This window comes from Canis lupus, chromosome 21 (assembly GCF_003254725.2).
Source record: "Canis lupus dingo isolate Sandy chromosome 21, ASM325472v2, whole genome shotgun sequence".
NCBI classification, from domain to species: domain Eukaryota; kingdom Metazoa; phylum Chordata; class Mammalia; order Carnivora; family Canidae; genus Canis; species Canis lupus.
Window position 1 is genome coordinate 32388251 of NC_064263.1, and position 22199 is coordinate 32410449.

Consider the following 22199-nt stretch of genomic DNA (forward strand, 5'->3'; position numbering starts at 1 on the left):
CAGGCGAGGGTCATTCTGGAGGTCTACAATGATCCCGTGGGGGAGGTGGGCTGAAGCTAGGTTATTGCTTGACACAGGTAAAAGCACATGTAGGGATCCCTGGGTGGCGCAGCGGTTTGGCGCCTGCCTTTGGCCCAGTGCGTGATCCTGGAGACCCGGGATCGAATCCCACATCGGGCTCCCGGTGCATGGAGCCTGCTTCTCTCTCTGCCTCTCTCTCTCTCTCTCTGTGACTATCATAAATAAATAAAATTAAAAAAAAAAAAAAAAAGCACATGTAAACTGTCTCTTTAGGATTTGTCTGAGGGCCAAGCAAAGCATCTATTCACCCGGTTTGACCTTGAATGGCAAGATGATTTGCCCAGGTGGAAAGGAGATACCTAATAACGCCCAGAGTAATGATGCACTCCCCGTGTCCAGCTGCACGACCTCTCCCAAAGATAGGTGCCTACCTTTGCAGAAGCAGCCCAAACTCATAATTTGCATAAGGGCTTAAAGGACCCTATTATAGCCACCTCTTGTTAACATAAAAATTAACGTGCATGGGTAACATCTGTTTTTTATTGATTCAATCAATATATTGGGAATTTAGCAGCAAGTTAATGGCAAGCGGTTACAAAATCTCCTATTTTTCTACATTTAAAATAAATGGTCTTAAATAATCTATAAGCAACCTCAAATCACAAGAACACATGTGAAGGGCTGAAGCACTTCTGCTGTTATGCCTACGGCAAGTTTATTAGTGATTTCCTAACAAAATCTTCTAGTGCAAAGTGCACATAATTATTTGGAACCTCCATCGCCATGCCTGGCTCTCATTTTCTCCTACAAATAATGGTGCCTAAATATAAGAATTTGAAGTAAAACTGAGCAAGTCTGCCCACCAGCTTGCTTTGAGGGCCCGGGCTCCTCTAAACAGTTCTCAGAAGCCTCTGGAGTTGACTGAGGCCGCAGCCGGCCATCAAGCAGGTGAGTGGCGGTCCTCCCACACCCTGAGCTGCCTTGGAGATACCAGGCTGCGGGTCTGAACCGGTGCCAACACAGGGCAGGGCTCAGCGGGGCTGAAAGGCTAAAAGAGCTGACAGTCCTGTCCTCTCCCCTCCCGGCCCCTCATCCAGTGCTAGGAAGAGCAGCTCTGGGTTGGTGCTATTCATCGGTAAAGGCGACTTAGAGTTTCTTCTTGGTTCTGGGGAGGGCATTGGACTTCGCAGTGGATTTGGTTGCCCCTCCTTGGCCTGCAGTCGTGGGGGGCTCTCCTTTGAGCCCAGGGAGAAGGTGTCTGCCAGAGGGGGAAGCTGTGCACTTCGCGTCCAAGTTGTCCACGTTTTCCTTCTTACTGGTCGCAGTGGGCTGGAAACAAAAGAAAAGGCCTGGATCACTTTTCAGACAGGAAGTGGTATGTAGCCATTCAAGGAAGCGAGGGACTGGGAAGTGGCCCAAGAGGCGCAAGCGGGAGCCCTCTCCGAGGGGGGCAGGCACTGAGGACGCTGCAGGGCGTCCGAAATGCCAGAGGAAGCTCTTCAGCGCCTCCAAGAAAAGAGGAGGGGGCAGCCCTGGTGGCTCAGCGGTTCAGCGCCAGGGTGTGATCCTGGGGTCCCGGGATCGAGTCCCATGTAGGGCTCCCTCTGCCCGTGTCTCTGCCTCTCTCTCTGTGTGTCTCATAAATAAATAAAATCTTTTTTAAAAAATATTTTATTTATTTATTCATAAGAGACACAGAGAGAGAGGCAGAGACACGGGCAGAGGGAGAAGCAGGCTCCATGCAGGGAGCCTGATGTGGGACTCCATCCCGGGACTCCAGGATCACACCCTGGGTCCAAGGCAGGTGCTAAACTGCTGCGCCACCCAGGGATCCCCAAATGAAATTAAAAAAAAAAGAAAGAAAAAGAAAGAAAGAAAGAAGAAAGAAAGAAAGAAAGAAAGAAAGAAAGAAAGAAAGAAAGAAGAAAGAAAGAAAGAAAGAAAGAAAAGAAAAGAAAGAAAGAAAGAAAAGAAAGAAAGAAAGAAAGAAAGAAAGAAAGAAAGAAAGAAAGAAAGAAAGAAAAGAAAAGAAAAGAAAAGAGGACCGTTCGGTGTCTGGTGTGGTGCAAACTACAGGCACAATTTCCCATTCTCTGCGGCGCAAAATGAAAATAAATGCCCGGCAGTGCAAAGTGGGCCAGGGCGTTCCCGCGCTCTTCACCTCTCGGGGCTGCGGCGCCCCGCCCAGTGCTCACCCCGGCCCTCCAGGGCGCCCCCCTCCCGAAGTAGCAGCGATCACTCCTGGAGGCCGGAGCTGAGCGCAGGATTCTAGAAGGGCAGAGCCCTTGGGAGGAGGGGGCGCCGCGGGGGGGGGGGGGGGGGCCACGGGAGGATGGATGCCGCGGGCCTCACGCACACAGAATGCTCTGGAAAGGGCTCATCGCAGAGTTACTCTACAGATGAGTTAATAATCAGGTTAACAATTTTCAAAGAAATGTGAAAAGATTACAGGTGACACGCTACAAATAAACCTGGCGTTTCTTTGATCACTCGGGCTCTTGTGATACCAGTGGCGGGTTTCATGCACCGTGGTAGGCGCTTAATGTATTCGCTGATGAACGAATGGCCTCCCTGGGCTGCAGCAGAACTTCCAGGCACTTAGGATTTTTGGTAGCTGTATTTAGGGAAAGAGAAAATTCACCTGACCTTTGCAGACAGCCGCTAAATATGTGTCTCTTCAGACGTCACTCACGTATGCCTTCATTAACTGTGTCTGCTAATTCTTGAGCTCCTAATTTTGTGCATTGAAAAGTTAATTTGTATACATCTGGAAATGTAGGAAAGTCCTTTCCTCCGTCAATTTTTTTTTCCAACAAAATTTCTAGGTTGCTTCTCTGTGGATTCTTTCACGAAATAGAAAATAGTGAAGATACATCAGCATTCTGTAATACAGCTGGTACCCTCTCACTGAGAACGCCCATGTGCAGCAGTGGGGTGAGCGCTGACTCCCTTGACGTTCAGGTCTCCGCCTGGAGAGAAGCTGCTTTGTTTAGTATAGTGCTGATCCCTAAGACAGGAAACCTATCTTGGAAATTTCAATTCATAAAAGTTTTAATTCATTTGACATACAAATCCTATTAAAAGGTGAATCTAAGTGTAACCTTCTCCCTTTTGACATTTCCACCTTTTGAGCTATCATCCAAGGAGTTGAGGAAATGTTTTTCAACATGCCCACTACAACTGCTGTTCTCTAGAATAGAAACAGAGACTCTGGCATTTTCTTTTTAAAGTGTGCATATTCATATCTGGTTTAACCCTTCCCGTCTTCTCCAGGGTTCCATTTGTTAATGGACTTGAGTCACTAAAGTAGACCAGAAGTTGCAGTCACCAGGAAAAAATACTCAAAAACAGTCTCTGTGGGCGGGGCTGGTGATGTAGGTCAGATTTTCCAAAATCATAAGACGCTCTGGTATTTTCTTCTTGGGTAAGATACCATAAGATAATCCTCAGAATTTTCTGGCAAAGGGGAAGGGAAGAGAAACCTAAACCAAAATGTTTGCTTCAGTGAATATTTCTCGGTTTCATTCTAGAGCAAGATGAGAAAATGATACTCTTCAGCTACATTATTTTATTTATTCATACCTAATTTTAGTGATGTATTTTTAAAATAGGTGGCACACCCCCATGATTTCATATTCGCAGTGTTAAAAATCTCTTACCTATCTCCCAGTTAACTCAGTTCTGCCCCACATTAAAGACAACCAATACTATCAACTTACAGTGTACATTTCCAGAGAGAGTTCATGCATCTTCGAGCAAATATTAAGTGGAACCAAATAGAATTGCTAGTCATTTCTGCAGGTCAAAAACAGCCTAATAATGGCGATTTCATATGGTTCAGTCTAATCCATGTATTGACATACTTTCTTCTCCCTTTTTTACACAATTGGTAGCTCACTGTAAGCACTCTTTCACACCTTGATTTTTTTTAAACTAATGATTGTCTTAAGGATCCTTCCATGTCCATATGTAAAAAGAATGCTCATTCTTCTTTTTGGTTATGCAACATTCTCTTGTCTGAAGGTACTACAATTTATTTAGTGGCTCCCTTCACAGTGGAGATTGTGGCTTCTTGCGTTTCTTTACAAGAGAGCTCAGGTTGTTTCCATTCTCTTCCCAGTACAAATAGTGAGGCTATGAATAATCTTGTACTTGTGTCATTTTGTGTATGTGTAATATATCTCCAGGATATATATTTTAGAGGTGGGACACCTGGGTCAAAATGTATATGGATCTGTAATTTTGAAAGCTATTGCCATATTGCCTTCCACTGCAGTTGTATCAACTTATACTCTTACCAGCAACGTATGAGTGCCTTCTCTTTCTCAATTTGGTATTTAATACATATTAAAACTAAAATAGTCAGCTAGATTTTAATTGAACTGCAAGCTGGCCTAAAACTGGCTACACTGACACAAATCTCAATATTTGTTCTTTTACTCTCTGGTAACATTAATGCAAATCTACACATATTTATGCAAATGTTTATTGCAAATGCTTAGAAGCTTCTGTGTTTATATGTGTACCTCGTAAAATGCTTTGTGTGTGTGTGTGTACCCGTGTACACCTTACCATTTCTCTTTGCTAATTTGCAGTTGCATTAAGTTTAGGATGCCACTGTTCAGGAGTCAGAATTGTAAGAGCTTTCCTGAAGACTCTGAGACTCCTCTCTGAAATATCACCTCTCATTGAAACTGTGTTCTGATGCTAACAAAACATGGATGCAGGCTGACCCTCATGGTATCCTTCAGATTGAGCTGTAGCTTTCTTCACCAAGAGCCATGCCTCTCATCTCCTTGAACACAAATGGCCAAGGCAAATTCCAGATTCCAACCTTTTCTCTAGGAATATAAACAAATCTTAATGTTTCAGGGATTTCCTTTGTAGGTTTATAGGGTTCTCTAAATTTTTAGGTTTCTCTTTTTCTTCTCTCATAGTTGAAGGGATTCCTCAGGGATCTATGCTGTCACTGATGCAATTTTACAGTTTTGTAAGTAACATGACAGAGAAATGAAAAGTGAAATTGCCAAGGCTATAGGAATTGCTAAGATCTTCTAGGTTATAAAACGCAAATAGAAGGTGATGATCTCCCACAAGATTATGTAGAGGGGGAGGAAGATGAGAGGGGAATTTCAATATTCAGTTCTAGGGGAAAAGAGTCTAAATGATCATTATGAGAGAGCTGGCCATCACTATCAGTCCAAGAAAGGATTTACAAATCATTATAGATTGTTCTCTGAAGATGCTGGCGCAACATACCATTGCACAGTGATCAAGAAAACCTGGCTATGATCAGAAAGCATCTTAGAAACAAAAAAAATTTCTTTTATCCTTATATAAAATCATGAAGAATTCATACCTGAAACACTGCAATCAGCTTGAACAGAGATAAAGGAACCAGAGAAGGTTTACAGACAGGTTACTAATATGATTAATGGGTGGAAGTTTCTTTACAAGAGAGATCTTCAGTCTAGAAATATAAAGAATAGAGGACATATATAATCTCACTCTGTAGAATGCAGAAGGGGAAAGATCTCAGCTCTGTGGAGCTAGACAGTGGCTGTGAGTGCTGCAATCAGGATGGTTACACCAGGGGCTGGCCCAAGCAGCATTTCAATTGTTTCTCATCCTTAACAGATTCTTACCGCTTGGGACGGTTGAAGAATAGTCAGTCCTACTGTAGGCGGGATGATGGAAAAGATGACCTTACAAGTTCCCTCCAGTTTCATTTTTTAGTAAGTCAACACCCTTGGCCTGATTTCCCCAGCTCATATTATTAATCTTGCAAAGGGGCTCCATGTGTGCAAGGGGAGATATGTAACAAGAAAATTGGGCTAAATATACATATTTCATTATTCACTGGCGTAACTTTAACCTGATGAACTCATCTGGTGATAATGGATGCAAAACCTGTAAGCTCTAGGCATATCCCTGCAAGTTAATACCAGTACATGATTACTAGAAACTGTTACCATTTCTCTGAATTTTGAGTAAAATACATGCTATTTAAGTAAAGTGGTTTATCACCATAGCAACCATTTCTAGAGTCACACATTCAAATTATAGGCCTGCACAAGGTCCAAGTGACAGAACATTCTGATACAAGTTTTCAGCTCCAGTTTTGCAATGGTCACCCACTTTCTCTCACATTCCTGTGGTTTTCAGAAGGAAGAAGGAAGGGAAAGAAAAACCAAAGGGAAGAAGGGTAATTAACTTCCAAATATATAGATTTCTTTTATAAGGCTACCTACATAAATAGCTGGGCCTTGTATGGAGTTAATGAAAATAAAATCTAACTTGCAAATTAGAGAGCGATATAAATTCCTCTTTTCTTTTTTAGTTAAACTACAATTTACATACAGTAGAATGTACAAATCTCAAATGTACAATTTGAAGAGTTTTGACAATGCATAGACCTGTATAAACAACAGCCCAATCAAGAAATAGAACAACTCCCCACAAATTTCCCTGGGGCCACATCCCACTCAACTCCCTCCCTTCCTGAGGTTACCAGTATTCTGATGTTTTTCAACATAATCACTTCTCTAAAATTTCATGTAAATGAAACAACATACAGCATGTGCTCTTGTTGTCTGACTTTTTTTGCTTAACCTGTTTTTAAATTGAAATTTGTATTGAGATTTAAAAAAAGAAACTTTTATTGAGATAATTAGAGTCTCGTGTTATCGCAACATATGTTTTTGAGATTCATCCATGTGTTAGTGGTTCATTCCTTTTTATTATCAAGTAGTATTCCATTGTATGGATATACCACAATTTGCTTATCCATTCTTCTATTCATGGATATTTCGGCTGTTTTCATTTTAGGGCTCTTTATATATAAAACTGCTATAAATATATTCTACCAGTACTTTTATGAACTCAAATTTGGGATTGCTGGATAAATGGTAAGTAAATGTTTAACCTTTTTTTTTTTAAAGATTTTATTTATTAATCCATAGACACAGAGAGAGAGGCAGAGACACAGGCAGAGGGAGAAGCAGGCTCCACGCAGGAAGCCCGATGTGGGACTCGATCCCAGGTCTCCAGGATCACACCCCAGGCTGCAGGAGGCGCCAAACCACTGCGCCACCCGGGCTGCCCAGTAAATGTTTAACCTTATGAGTAACTGCCCAACTCTATTCCAAAGAAATGGAGCCATTTTGCAATCTATAAGCAATGTAGGAAAATTCCGAATTGCTCTAATATTTGAGCTAAAATATGAACTTGCCTTTTTAAATTTTGGCCATTCTAGAAAGGATATAATCATATATTATTGTGGCTTTTCCTGTTATCATTTGCATTTTCTTGGTAAATAGTGATGTTGCATACTTTTTCATATGCTTATTGACTATTAGTGTATTTTCATACCTGAAATGTCTGTTCAAATCTTACGTGTATTTTAAAAGTGGGATTGCCTTATTATTATTGAGTTGTAGGAACTGTCTCAATATTTTGGAAACAAGCCCTTTGTTAGATGTATCTATTACAAATTTTTTCTCCTGTCTGTGGCTTTCCTATTCCTTTCCTTAAGATGAGAAGATACATTTGCTTTGAAGAAGTCCATTTGATCTGACTTTAAAATGCTGCCTGGTATTCTAAGTAATCTTTGACTACTCTCTGGTTGGAAGATATTGTCCTATGTTTTCTCCTATGAGCTTTACAGTTTAGCTTTTAGATTTAGGTCCACTACCATTTCAAACTATTTTTTGTGTACAATGTAACCTGGGGGTCAAGGTTCATTTCCCCCATAGAGATATCTAACATATTACTTCAGCACTATTTACTGAAAAAGACTATCTTTTCCCCTACTGAATGGCTTTGAAATCTCTGTCAAAAATCAACCTAAGGGTGGGTCTATTTCTAGACTATATTTTGTTTCCTTGATTTGTCTATTCTTACATCAATACCACATTGTATTAATTACTATAGCTATATAGTAAGTGCTGAAACTATGCCATATAAGTTCTCCAACTTTGTACTTTTGAGTTATTTTGGCTAGTCTACGTCTTATGTATTTCCAAGCAAATTTTAGAATCATTTTGTCAATTTCTAACAGAAAAGCAAAGCCCTGGATTTTAATTGGGATTGCTTTAAAGTTATAACTCAGTTTGGAGAGAACTGACATCTCAATAGTATCAAATCTTCCAGTCCATAAACATGGTATTTCTCGCCAAATATTTCAGTCTTCACAATTTCAGTGTGTCATGGGATATGGTATAAGTATTATACACATATTTTGTTAGAGTTAAGACAAAGTATTTTATGTTTTGTGATATTTTAATGGTATTTGAAGATTTTGTTTTCTAATTATTCATTCTTAGCATATAAAAATATACTTTATTTTTATACACAGATCTTGCACCCTGAGAATTGTTCAATTCACTTTTTGTAGATTCCATGGGATTTTTTTGGTACACAATCATGTCATCTGCAAATAGAGACCCTTTTATTCTTCTTTTCCAATCTATTATCTTTTATGTGCCCTGTTGCATTGACTAAGATCTCTAGTATGATATTAAAGATAAGTAGAAAAAAAATAAAGATAAGTAGAATGGGGCATTTTTGCCTTTCTCCTACCTTCAGTTGGAAAGTGTTCAATATGTCACCATTAAGAATGATATTTAGCGGGATCCCTGGGTGGCGCAGTGGTTTAGCGCCTGCCTTTGGCCCAGGGCGCGATCCTGGAGACCTGGGATCAAATCCCACGTCAGGCTCCCGGTGCATGGAGCCTGCTTCTCCCTCTGCCTGTGTCTCTGCCTCTCTCTCTCTCTCTCTGTGACTATCATAAATAAATTAAAAAAAAAAATTAAAAAAAAAAGAATGATATTTAGCATTAGAGGGGATTTTTTAAATATAAAAATCCCTTAATATGTCAAAAGGACTTACCATCTGTTCCTAGTCTACTACTCATGTTTGAATGTTGAATTTCATTAAATGCTTTTTATCACAATTATTGAGATAGGCTTTTCTCTTTTACTTATTAATATGGTAAATTATAGGCTTGATTTTTGGATGTTAATCCAAACACACATCTCTGGCATATACTGTATACTTGATCATGAATGTGCTCTTTTTTTAAATATTTCTGGAATCAGTTTGCCAATATTGAGTTTGGGATTTTTATATATATATTTATGAGAGATATTGTTAACAATCTTTTTTAACAATTTTCTTTCTTATAATATCCTTGTCATGTTTTGGTATTAAAGTTATACTTGCTTTATAAATGAATTGGTCAATATTCTCAAGAGTTTGTGTAACTAGCTTTCTTTTCTTCTGCAAATATTTACAGAATTAACTGAAGTCATTTGAAACTGAAATTTTTGTTACTGGAAAGTTCTTAATTACAGATTCAATTTTTAAAGGAAATATAGAATTATTCAGATTTTGTATTTTTGTCTATCTGCTTTGATGTTTTTTAAAGAAATCTGACCTTTTCATATAAATATTCTAACTTATTGGCACTAAGTTATTCACAATATCCTCTTATAGGAAGGGTGCTTAATTTGCTGTTCTTTTCCTAGTTTATTGAGATGAAAGCTTAGATTCATTATTATTGCTATTGTTTCAAGCAGTCAACATTATTTATATCTACTCATGTATTTACCCTTGCTGATGCCCTTCATGAACCTTCTTGTAGTCAGCATTTCCAACTGGGATCATTTTCTTTTACCTTGAGAATGTTCTCTTAGCATTTCTTACAGTAAGATACGCTGGTAACAAACTTTCTCATCTTTTACATACTTGAAAACATTTTTAAATTTTATCTTTATTTTTGAAGAAAATTATCACTACATATAGAATTCCAAGTTGGCAGTTTCTTAGTTTTGTTAATTTCCTCTTAGCACTTTAACAATCACTCCATTGTCTCCTGGTTTCCATTATTTCTGGTGGTAGATCAAATGTTACTCCTTCGATGGCAATGTGTTCCCCACTACTACCCTCCCAACCCTGGACACTTTTACAATTTTCTCTCTCTAGTCTAAAGAATTAGAGGGCAGACTTCAAAGCAATCAGACACAAGAAAGTAATGAGGGAATCCCTGGAAGGAGACAGCCAGAGAAGGGGCATCCTAAATTCTGCCCAGATAAAGAGAAATGAACTGACCTATGATTTGAACTGCTGGCTAAAAGACAATTTGCAATTCGTGTCCAACCAACTACTCACCTGCTAAACCAGAAACATCAACACTTTTTGTAGGAAAATAGTCAAATCTGAAGTCAGCACAACATCACACTTCCAATGTCCAGGATACAATCCTAAACTACGCAACAGAAATAATGACAACAGAGACAGACCCTGAGGTGACCCAGATGTTGGAATCAGCAAACAAGGATTTTAAAGCAGGTATCATAAATTACCAATGATATAAAGGAAAATATTCTTTGAGGAATAAAGGAGATCTCTGAAGAGAAACAGAAATAATAAAACAGAATCAAGTGGAAATTTTGGAATAAAATGCCTAAAATTCAAATATTCACCAGGTAAGTTTAACAGAGAAATGGAGACTGAATCAAGCTGAAGGGAAATGATACCAGATGGAAAACTAGATTTGCAGAAAAGAAAAAAGAACATCAGAAGTAGTAAATATCTGAGTATATATAAAAGACAAATTGTCCTCTTAATTTCTTGGAAATATATATGACTATTTAAAGCAAAAATTAAAACATTGTGTTTTGTTCTGTAGCTACAATACATGTAACAATTATAGCCTAAAGGCAGTATAACAGATGAGTAGATCCAAATTAATATATGTGGAACTAAAGCAATATTTATTATAACCCGAACCAATGTATTGGTTCTCCATATAGAAAAGATACATAGCATATCCTAACAGCTACAATCCCTAAGAGGAGCTGAGCAAAAGCCAGGCTTGGGAGAGGAGGGAAATGATTTGAAAGGATTCTCTAATACATCCCTTCAACTGTGGAAGTCTGGCTAAGCTTGTGGTGAAATCTAAGCCTTATATAGAACATTCTAGTGGGAATAGTAGGGACAAAATCCAATGAATCCAAACTAGCAAGTGGCACTATAATAGCATTGGGTCAAAGAACATGTCAAGATTCATATTAGCACGGTTATTTGTACCTATATTAGTCATCTATTGCTACAGTTATGCTACTGTGTTTGGGAGGTCCCCCAAACCACCCCCAGGTTCCATGAGTCACTCGGAAGACTCACAGGATTCAGCATATAGTTGTACTCATTGCTACAATTTATTACAAAGCACAATTAACAAAGGTAAAAGCACTTGAGATGAAGTCCAGTAGAAACCAGGCTCAAGCTTCCAAGGGTCCTCTCTCAGGAGTCACACAGAATGCACTTAATTCCCCCAGCAATGAGCTGTGACAACATGTGTCAAATGTTGCCAACCAGGGAAGGTCTTAGAGACGGCACCCTGGGTTTTTATTGGGAACTGGTCATGCAGGCATTCTCTGCCTAGCACCTACCAAAATCTCAGACCCCAAGAAGAAAAGCAGGTTTCAGCAAACACTGTATTGTTTGCACAGTTTAGGCAGAATAAATCATTCTTACCAGATAATGATAGCAACCAAATCTGAGTTCCCAGAGGCCAGCCAAGGGCCAAGCCTGCAAGCAGACCTTTTCAAGGACAGCAGCTTAGATTTGCCATGTTAACTCTTTTCTGTACAACTACATAACAAATAACTATAAAAGTCTCAGTTAGCTATAAGGGTTGGCCATGCCAAGCTAGACCAGACTTCAGGTTTTGTACTGGGTTCAGGTCTGCTCCACAAATCTTCATAGTTTCAAGAACTGCGGCTCCCCACAGGCATGTGCTTCTCAGAGCAGATAGCAGAAATACAAGAGAACGAGCTAAATCATGGAAACACTTTTAAGGTCTCTACTTACATCACACCTCTCAACATTGCATCAGCCAAAGTAAGTCATATAGTTAAAACCAACACTGAGTGGGATGAGAAAATATCCTTCATCTACTCTATTAGGGAGAACCACAATGTCACATGACATAGGATGTGAATGTACAAATCACTTACAGAGAGAAATTAAACAACTGGGAAAAAAAATCTAATCTATCACAGTATCCTAGGGGCCTCATGAAACTCAGAGGGCAAATTAGGTTGGAAGCATCACCTTATCACCTTTGAAAATGATTTTTCTTGGTTTGTTCATTAGTTTATTCAAAGACCTATACCCAAAGGAGATTTGAAGCTCACAGGACAAAAACATGGAATATTAGTAATAGTCTATGCAAGTTCTTTAGCAACATAATAATAGAAGTAATAAAAGCTAATATTATGAACTCTTAATGTATCAAGAGTGTCACATGCATTATTTCATTTAATCCCTGGTTGCTACCATCATTATTCCCATTTTACAGATGAGGAAACTGAGGCCAAGAGGTTTGTCCAAGGTCATAAAACTTATAAATAGTGAAGTCAGGATTTGAATACAGGCAGCCTCCATCGGAGCTTGTGCTTTTATTATTATTTTTTAAAGATTTTATTTCTTTTTTCATGAGAGACAGAGAGAGAGAGAGAGGCAGAGACACAGGCAGAAGGAAAAGTAGGCTCCACGCAGGGAGCCTGATGTGAGACTCGATCCTGGGACTCCAGGATCACACCCTGGGCCAAAGGCAGGTGCTAAACTGACTGAGCCACCCAGGGATGCCCTGGAGCTTGTGCTTTTAACCGTTATATTTTCAGTGCATGCCAGACTGCAAGGCTTCAGTATCAGACTGGAAAAATATGCCTATATAAAAGTTGTGGAAGCTCCACCAAATTTGCACATGATTCACATGGGCTCAGAAAGCTAAGGTTTAATTTGTCAAGAGAAGAAAATTTTTATCCTACTAAAATACCAAGACAACCTGACTCTTTCTCATAGAAATATATCAACATACCACAGTTCAACTGTTTAATTTCAATGTTATTTAAATTCAAACATTTCTTGTCTTTGAAGAACTGCTACATGAATACATTTCATTAATCAAAATAACTTTTTAAAATTTCTAAGCAACCTTGAATTTCTACTTTCTAGACTAAAGTATCTGCTACATGTACCATCTCCTGTGACACTGTAAAGGCCATATTTTCAGTCAAGAAAAATTATCATTAAAGAAGACAATCAGAAAAATCTTCCATTTTCACTAAACAAGTACATTCAAGACTGTGTTTGATAAATAATTTAACAATGAATAAGTATCTCCTTTATGAAACAAGAATTCTGTAATGCAAATATACATCCATAATATTTAGTCCCTTCCTCCATGGTTATGGGGGAATGCATTTTAATTATAGATATTCATTTCTCAATTGTTTTCTGAGCTTAACAAATAATGAAAGTATTGTACTACTTATCAGAAATCACTAAGGACATAATGTCAAAAGGCATGCTCCTGCAATAAGCAATGGTCTGCCAAGCATCTCATTTGAAGATGAGTAAATGCTGTCGTAGGAGTTGAAGTCTTGGGTCTACCTGATAGAAGGGATTAAGAACCCACTACGGGGAATTTAGATGGTTACTAAAAACACAAAACATTACCTAGATGTACTCAGCCTTATAAAACATGAGATATATACAAGAGGACATTTCTATCCTCGAAGAACATGATTACCCAAATTAGGCTAAAATTTGGAAATAAAAAGAAAAAAAAAAAAGGACATGGCCAAATGTCAACTATTTGAAGACAAGTCTGAAAAAGTATAGTGTGATAACTTAATCCAAACATGAACAATGAGGAGATGCATACTATATTTTTCCATGATGACCAGGGCATTTGGAACTAAGGATGGTTATTCAGTGAAAGAGAGTGCTTAGTTCAAGTGTTTTGATTTCACTTTCTCTGCTAATCTTCCAAGAGCTCTGCCACTTAACTAAAAAGCATGATTACCCTGGCTTATAAAAAATATAAAATCAGAGCTCTAAATGGATTTATGAGATTCCCCAAAAGAGAGAACAATGATACAACAGAAAACAGAAAACTGCTAGCAGATTTCCACTTAAATTAAAGCCAAATTTCAAAAATTTTAATGGAAAAAAGAATTTCCTTAATTTAGTAGGTATAAATTATTTATATTATCACATCAAACTGTTCATATAATCTAATTTTAACAAACAAAATTTTCCCCATGGGAACTATTTTAATATTCATAGAATAATTTTAATAAAATTAAAATTTCACTCTTAAGAATATTAATTATTATATGAATCCTGTGTGGACTCAAGAATAAATGGCAAGCTCTATTTTCAGTTATCACTTGAGAACTTTATACTCCACTATTTACTGTTGTTAATGAAGATTTGAAAGAAAGAAGTAATTTCTTAGCACAAGCTCAGCTTCAATATAATTAACAAAGTAATGTACTTTTTTCATAGAAGTCCAAGAAAAAACTTAATATGTTAAATATATGAGAAGTCTTTCATTTAAGGGGTAATATTTTTCAGAAAGCTCTCACACAAGGTAATGTATTCCTCCCAAGACATCACACCTAAAACCTAAGCATGGGAAAGTTCCTTAGAGGCCATGCAGGACAAACTCCTAACCATCTTGCAGGAATTCCTGCTACAGCATTTATAATAAGTAGCTTTCCAGAATCTCCATGAATATTTCCACTAACTGGGAGGTGAGGTTTACTATCCATGGTCCAGCACGTTTTATTGCAGGTGAGCTCTGACTATAGAAAAGTTCTTCCCGCTAATGAGTAGAAATCTATATTCTTAAAATTTCAACCTACCTGGTATAAAATTTATATACCACTGGTTATAGTTTTAGCATCCATAAGCACTTCAAATTCCAATTCTTCTGTTCCCTGGTTGGAAGTAGTAGCTGAGAACAGCATAGTAAGTCCCATCACTCTAAGACTCGCAAGGGGAAAGGGAGGGAGGGGGGAAAGGAGGGGTGTGACAGAGCCATGGAAAAGGAGATGGAAGACAACCAACCAAATACTTGGTTCACAAAGGTCAGATTTGGTGATAAACACAGATGTAATCCAAGACTACAAAATATAAAAGATAATGTGAATGTGTGGTGTATGTATAAGTATTTGTGTTTGTATATACATATGTAGATATAGATACATGTGAGTATATATGTGTAATACATATGTCTGAGTGTGTGAGTTGACCCTATATACAGTTGACCCTTGAACAACAGGGGTTTGAACTTTATAGGTCCACTTATACATGGATCTTTTGGGATAAGTACAGCACAGCACTGTAAATGTCTTTTCCTTATGGTTTTCTTAATAACATTTTCTTTTTTTCTAGCCTACTTTATTGTAAAAATACAGCATATAATACATATAACATGCAATATATGTGTTAATTGGGTACTAATGTTATTGGAAAGTTTTTGGTCAACAATAGGCTATTAGTAGTTGAGTTCTGGGGGAGTCAATAGTTATATGCAAATTTTCAACTGCATGGGGGTCAGTGCCCCTAAACCCACTCTGTTTTTCAAGGATCAACTGTATATACATATTTGGTGTAGGTGCATGTGTGTGAGAAGGTGTATATATATATGTGTATGTGTGCATATGAATATGTATGTATAATATGCCAAATTGGCTAACAGAAAAATCTTCAAACCGTATTCAATAAGGAAGGCAAACATGGGTTTTTAGGGTACTGTTTTTAACAATATAAAATATACACAGCTGCTAAGCACTTCAAGAGTCATGTACAGACCAAAGAGGAAGAAGGGAAGTCAACACATGTTTATATTATAGTAAAATATGATTATTTCAAAATTTCTGAGTCATTAAATGTTAAACATTATCTAGACATTTGCTATTAAATAGATGAAGTTCTCAACCAGTAAGTCAAAATCAACCAGTAGATCACTCTACTGAGTCTCTTTCTGTTGGTTTCTAGTGGCTCTATTAGCTTGGGAGGGAAAGGTCAGCACAGCACCTTCCCCTGGGTGCAGCTCAGAACCCAACCTGGCAGGCCACCTCTGCATTCTGCCTATGCTAAGCCTCAGAGAGCCAGAAAGTAACAGCTCCTCACAGGGTTCTGGGCTACCCTGAGGTGAACACAGCCCCCACTGGCAGGACATTTAATTACTGAGAAAGAATTCAAATATGTTCATTAGATTCAAGATAAGTAAGAGAACAAACCCATGGAAAAATGTCCCACAAACATAAAACAAAAGAGAAAAGGGTTTGGGTAAATTGTTAGGGTATCTGGTTAGTAGAACACTGTCTGGAATTAATCAAAATGTTACTAAATTTTATTCACCAAAAAGAATAAAGCTCTATTCAGATCTAATAAGGCAAAATGGTAAACCTATATAAACAGTTTTAGTTATCATAAAATTGGAAGCAAATAACTGGATAATGTAATAAATCTTTTTCTATGTAATACATAAACTCATTCCAAATTGTATAACCTGGTAAAGTACAAAAATTATTAATTTTGACCCATGGGCCAAATATTGCACACATCTGTTTTTGTAAATAAAGTTTTATTGGCACATGGCCATACTCATTCATTTGCTGCCTATGCCTATTTTCATATTATAACATCAGAGTTAAGACCTTGTGACACAGACTATTATGGCCCCAAAAAGCCTAACATATTTACTCTCTGTTCCTTTATGGGAACAGTTTGCAACCCCTGCCTACATAATCAGAGATCTTAAAATAAACATGTAGGCTACAGTGCTAAATCATGATAGTCTCAAGGGAGGAGAAGACTTTACTTGCTTTGTTGTGTAGGTCCTTCTTTAGAAACAAACCACCAACAAAAAAGACAGAGATGCAAAAACTGTAGAGTTGCAATAACTTCTAAGTGTTGTGAGGGTATTTTATAGTTTGGAAAAATGAAACAATTGGTCTCCCTTCTTGCTTTGTTGGTTCCTCCTACCTGTTTTTCCTCCTCTTCATCCGAAGTGCTACTATTATCCTGGACATTTCCGCTGGGCCCGCTGGATTGATAACCTTTGAACTTTTCTTGAATGGACCAGTTGTTCTTCTCATCTGCCATGTTTTCCTCATCACTTTCTGGGTTATTTTTCCATTCTTTCATCATTTCTAACACATTAGTTGGTCTTGCTGAGGAAAGCATATTGCCCTAATATTAACAATGAATTTTCAGTGTTAAAAACAGTTTAGAAAATTGAAAAGATTTTTACATCTTCTGGTAATATATTTTCCCAAATTCAGTAAATCATATGGAATGACTATAATGCTGAATAAGCAGCAAAACTTCTGACACCCTTTGGAGCATACTCCCTACACTGACATGGCTCATGCTTCTAGACTGAGATCATATATGACATGTTAGGGTTTTGGGGGAAATATTCAAATTTGAAAGAACAATGCAACATGCTCATGCAAAGGACACTAGACATGGGAATTCCCTGGAATCCAAAGACCCCCTTACAGACCCATTCTTAGAAAACCAACAGGGAAGCAGTAAGAATGAAAAAAGTCACCCCCAGTCTAGTGGGTCCAACACTAACGGCAAGCTTATATAATATCAAAATGTTTAAGTAGGAAAGCTAAACTCATTGAGTAGTTAAACATTGTGCCTAAGAAGATAGTTGATCTGAAAGTTTTTAGTCAACTGGAAAATTTAAATATAAAGTGATCATGATTATAACTGATTCAGCAATATTAATCCCAAATATTGATTTTTATATTAACAATATTTTTCTCAAATATAATATTCCATTAAATGCCAAAAGTACATGAATACAGTCTCAAATGGCTCCTCCTAGAGTAGGTATGCCTTAATATTTTTTCTCCTAATTCAGACTAGTAGAGAAAGTTTAGACAAGTTTAGATCACATTTAGATTAAAATGGGAAATTTAGGTGTGGGCACAGCTATGCAGTGATTCTACATTAATTTGGAATGTGGGTGGATTAAACCATTAAGCATCAGTGACATAGAATAGTATGAAACAGTGCACTTTAAGGGCAGCCATCTGAGTACACTGTTGAGGAGTTGTAGAGTTTAATATTTTTGTGGTTAAAGACATAGACACACATTAAGTATGGAAAGGTAATAACTGAGGCTCATTATGCAATTAATTCCTTGTGGTTCTTCTATTTCATCATGTTTTGAGAAGTTCTACATTCTTACCACTTTCATAACATCATGCTTTTGGTTACACTCTACTCATAGTATCCTCTACCAGTATACTCCCAGAATGCCCTTACCATGCCTTCTGCCAACCAATAGCATACATTTCCTCCAAGGCAGAATTTGAGAGTCATCTCTGTCAAGCATCTCAGAACTTCAAAAGTTGTTGTCAATTTAAACTTAGATGAAGTATAGATGGAGTCTCAGAGACCATAAAAGAATTGGAATTGTCTAGAATGGTAGAGTCTCTGATCTCTCATCTGAAAGAGTTCTAGCCTCCAGGACTTTGCCAATAGCCCTGCTTGATCCCTATGATCCATCTAGCCTCTATTACAACTTTCTGGTTTCATCCTGACCTTTAACCATAATTTTCATGTAATCACAATATCCAGGCTCCTCGAATGCTAGTACACAAAACTCTGCCTCAGCATGATTCTTTCACTAGCAGACAATCTGATATTATCTATGTCTGTATTTCCAGTCCACAAATGCTCTTCCCTAATAAACTTTCTATAATTCGTTGAAGACGGTAGTAGTCACTAGTGCTGCTCACCTAACACTCCTTTCTTCTAGGCATGTTATAGAATTCTGCATCTCTATCCCTTTTGGGATAGGATTATGTGACTTGTTTTGGCCTGTGAAATGTTATTGGAAATAGTATATATCACTTTTGGGTGGAAACTATAAGAGACAGCGTGCAATTTATCATGTTCCCAATTCCTACCTTAGTAACTATAGAAGCATAGAGATGGAGCCTCCCTCAGCCTGGGTCCCTGAGTGAGGACAAAGTAAAAAAAAGCCTCCTCCCCTCCTCCCAGCCAATGTCTGATGGAAAGCATCGAGACCACTGAGGTTTGGGGGTCATTTTTAATCAAAGCATAATTTGGCCTATCCTGATACAAACAGCAAATTAAACATTTGCATTCTTAAGTCACTTCCAGAAAGCCTTAAAATGAGTGAGCTTGGGCAGCCCCAGTGGCTAAGTGGTTTGGCATTGGCTTCGGCCCAGGGCGTGATCCTGGACACCAGGGATCGAGTCCCACGTCAGACTCCTTGCGAGCCTGCTTCTCCCTCTGCCTGTCTCTCTCTCTCTCTCTGTCTCTAATAAATAAATTTTAAAAACTTAAAGAAAAAAGAGTGAGCCCACTATACAACCAGCATACCCAACAAAATTGTACAGAAATCACACCCCATCAGTACCATCTGATAGCCCATTTATTTGGGCAGTCCTTACTTTGCACAGCATATATCAATATATGAATTTCAATCATCATAACTTAGATAAATAGTATCAGTCCCCAAACAACACAGTTCAAATTTCAGTCATCATGGTAAACTAACAATAATTACATAAAGTTCAAATTTCCCTGCTAGCTCTTCAAGCCACAATCACTATGTAAATTACAGATTGTATGGTGATCAGTGGCAAAACATGTCACTTCTTTCACAGTCTGTTGGTGATGGGACACTAGGCATCTGCTATTCAATTCACACACAGGCAGCAAACTATGCAGTTGTGTTGCCTCCTTGCCTCCCCAGGAATTTGCCAGCTAAGATGAAAGGGCAGCAAATAAGTTAAAAGTGATCATGCTGGAAGTGAAATATTTAAATCAAATGTCAATAGAGTAATAAAAGAAGTAGTTGACCTTGGAAACAGTGACACTGCCACCATTTGAGAGAACCTAGATGTTTAACCAAAGGAACTTGGCAAAGGCAAATTTATAAACATAAATGAGAAGTGGTGTGCAGAAAGGACAGAGGTGCTCCAGAGAAAGCCATGCTTGCAAAGAAGGTGACATTTGAATACTTTTCAAAGATAATTCATTACACTGAAAGCACAAAGGATAAAATGTTGGAAGCCGATCCAAACTTAGAAAATAGTATTATATAACTCAGCAAAGCATAAAAAAGATGCTCCTCTCCATATTGTAAGTTATGTGACAAGCAAAAGAAGGTAAGCACTGTTTAAGCTAATTTTGATTAAGTTTTTATTGAAAAAATAAGATACTTTCATTCTTGATATTTCTAATGTTTTAATTTACAACGTACTAAGAAAAATATGTTTTTCTTTTGTTTCATTTTCTAAGTATTATAACCAACAGTTAGTTTTCATCATTTAACAAAAAAAATTAGGGACACCTAGGTGGCTCAGTGGTTGAGCACCTGCCTTTGGCTCAGGTTGTGATCCCGGTGGTCCTGGGATAGGGTCCCACATTGAGCTCCCCACAAGGGACCTGCTTCTCCTTCTGCCTATGTTTCTGCCTGTCTCTCTGTGTCTCTCATGAATAAGTAGATAAAAAATCTAAAAAAAAATTTTAAGGGCATGGAACAATTCTAATTTCCCCCAATGATTATTAAGATCGCTTTGCAGTTTCAACCTGCATTGTTATTCTTTATGGTCTTGCACTACTATACAAAGCAAGGATTCTCTGTATTATCTTGAATCTGCATCTCTAGCGAGTTTTCAAATGCTTGTAATACACTAAGAGCTTGATGACTGATACTCTATATACCTAAAGTAGAGTGCCTTTGTACTCAAAGAAATGATCCTATTTCTCATTCAAAGAGACTGTGAAGAGGAGAAAGGATTCAGAATAGGACATTATCCCCTAAGAAATACCCTACTATTTAGAAATCCTTAACTCTTTGCTTCCTACATTCATGTGTGATATCAAACAGGGTACAAATGGTGATACCAATTTCAGACTTTCCCTGCTGTCTAAATCCAGTCAATAACTTACTAGACTACTCCCTTCTTGCTTGCCAGTGGCTGGAGGAGGAATTCCATCAAATGCTTGGACTGACCAATGAATAGGTGGCCCAGGACTATGTGACATGAGATTTCTAGGCTCAACAGAAATTACAAATGAACCAACCAACAAAAATGGGCAGAATTGTTAAGACAGACACTGCCATTTCACTATCTGAATTCTCTTTACTGGCTATAATCAGGGGTCAGACATTGAACTCAACAATTGTGAAGTAGTAAATGGCAAGAAGGCAGCAGTAACAGGCCAATAATCTGAGGCTTTCAATAGTAGAACAGCAACCTTGGTTACTAAACTCTTCCTCTTGTTTAACTAATGGATGGCTGAGGCTATTTTATTTTGAAAAATAGAAAAATGAATACTCATGGAGAAGCAGCATTGGCAAAAAATTAGATTTGGATGTAATACCTTAGTATTAAATGGAGACCACAATTGGAGACCTAAATATAGGTCCCTCTCTAGCATACTTTGCCTTTTCAAGGACTATGACTATCAGTATTTTATAAACAATATAAGTATTTAATGAGTATTTTTGAATGAACCAAAGAATGAATGATATTTATGAGCTGGAATGAGGTGGTATGACACATAAAATTGGCAGAGCTACAGGTGCTTGGGTGGCTCAGTTGGTTAAGCACCTGCCTCCATCTCAGGTCATGATCTCAGGGTCCTGGGATCGAACCCCATGTTGGGCTCCCTGCTCAGTGGGCAGCCTGCTTCTCCCTCTCCCTCTGTCCCTCCTCTCCCTCTGCTCTTCCTCTTGCTTGTGCTCTCTCTCTCTGTCAAATAAATATATAAATAAATATAAGTAAATAAATAAATAAGCAAAGCTAAAAGGAAACATTCTAGATCTTTAGCTTTTCGTTATTTCTACTTTTTGTAAATAGCCAGAACTCTTCATTTTGTAATGTTCCTCAGAGTAAGTTTGTTTTGTTTTTGTTTTTTCCCTTGAGTATAGTTGACACCTAGGAATAAAATTTTTCATTAGGAAAATGGAATAGTCACTTTATTTTTAAAAACATAAAAGGATGTTCAACTTCACAAAATTAAGAAAACCCAAATCAAAACAATGGGATGCCAATTTTCACTTAATAGATGGATGTAAATTTAAGTTAGAGAATACTGTGTGTTGGTGAGGGCGTGGGGAAATAAGCTTTCTCATTTACTTGCTTTTTATGAGAGGGTAAATTAGCAAAAACCTAACAAAATGTATAATGCATATTCTCTTTGACCAGTAAGAGTCCACTGTGAAGAATTTATCTGATAACACAGCATGCAAACATATATTTGTAAAACATTTGTTGCACCACTGCTGTAACAGAAACAATCTGAAACAA

The 22199-nt window shown here is 37.8% G+C and overlaps 1 protein-coding gene across 6 annotated transcripts in view; it reads right to left on the bottom strand.

Moving 5' to 3' along the window:
* Positions 1 to 543: 543 nt before the first annotated feature.
* Positions 544 to 22199, bottom strand: part of STK33 (serine/threonine kinase 33) — a 147203-nt gene continuing 125547 nt past the window's right edge. For 5 of the 6 annotated variants that reach the window (XM_035704207.2, XM_049098763.1, XM_049098762.1 and 2 more), the window contains 2 exons: positions 16873 to 17079; positions 544 to 1350 (listed from right to left, as the gene is read on the bottom strand). In XM_035704207.2, coding sequence (XP_035560100.1) covers positions 1168 to 1350; positions 16873 to 17079 — 390 coding nt within the window. In that variant the 3' untranslated portion in view covers positions 544 to 1167. The remainder of the gene's footprint in view (positions 1351 to 16872; positions 17080 to 22199) is intronic. The other variant, XM_025459390.2, reaches the window with a different exon arrangement.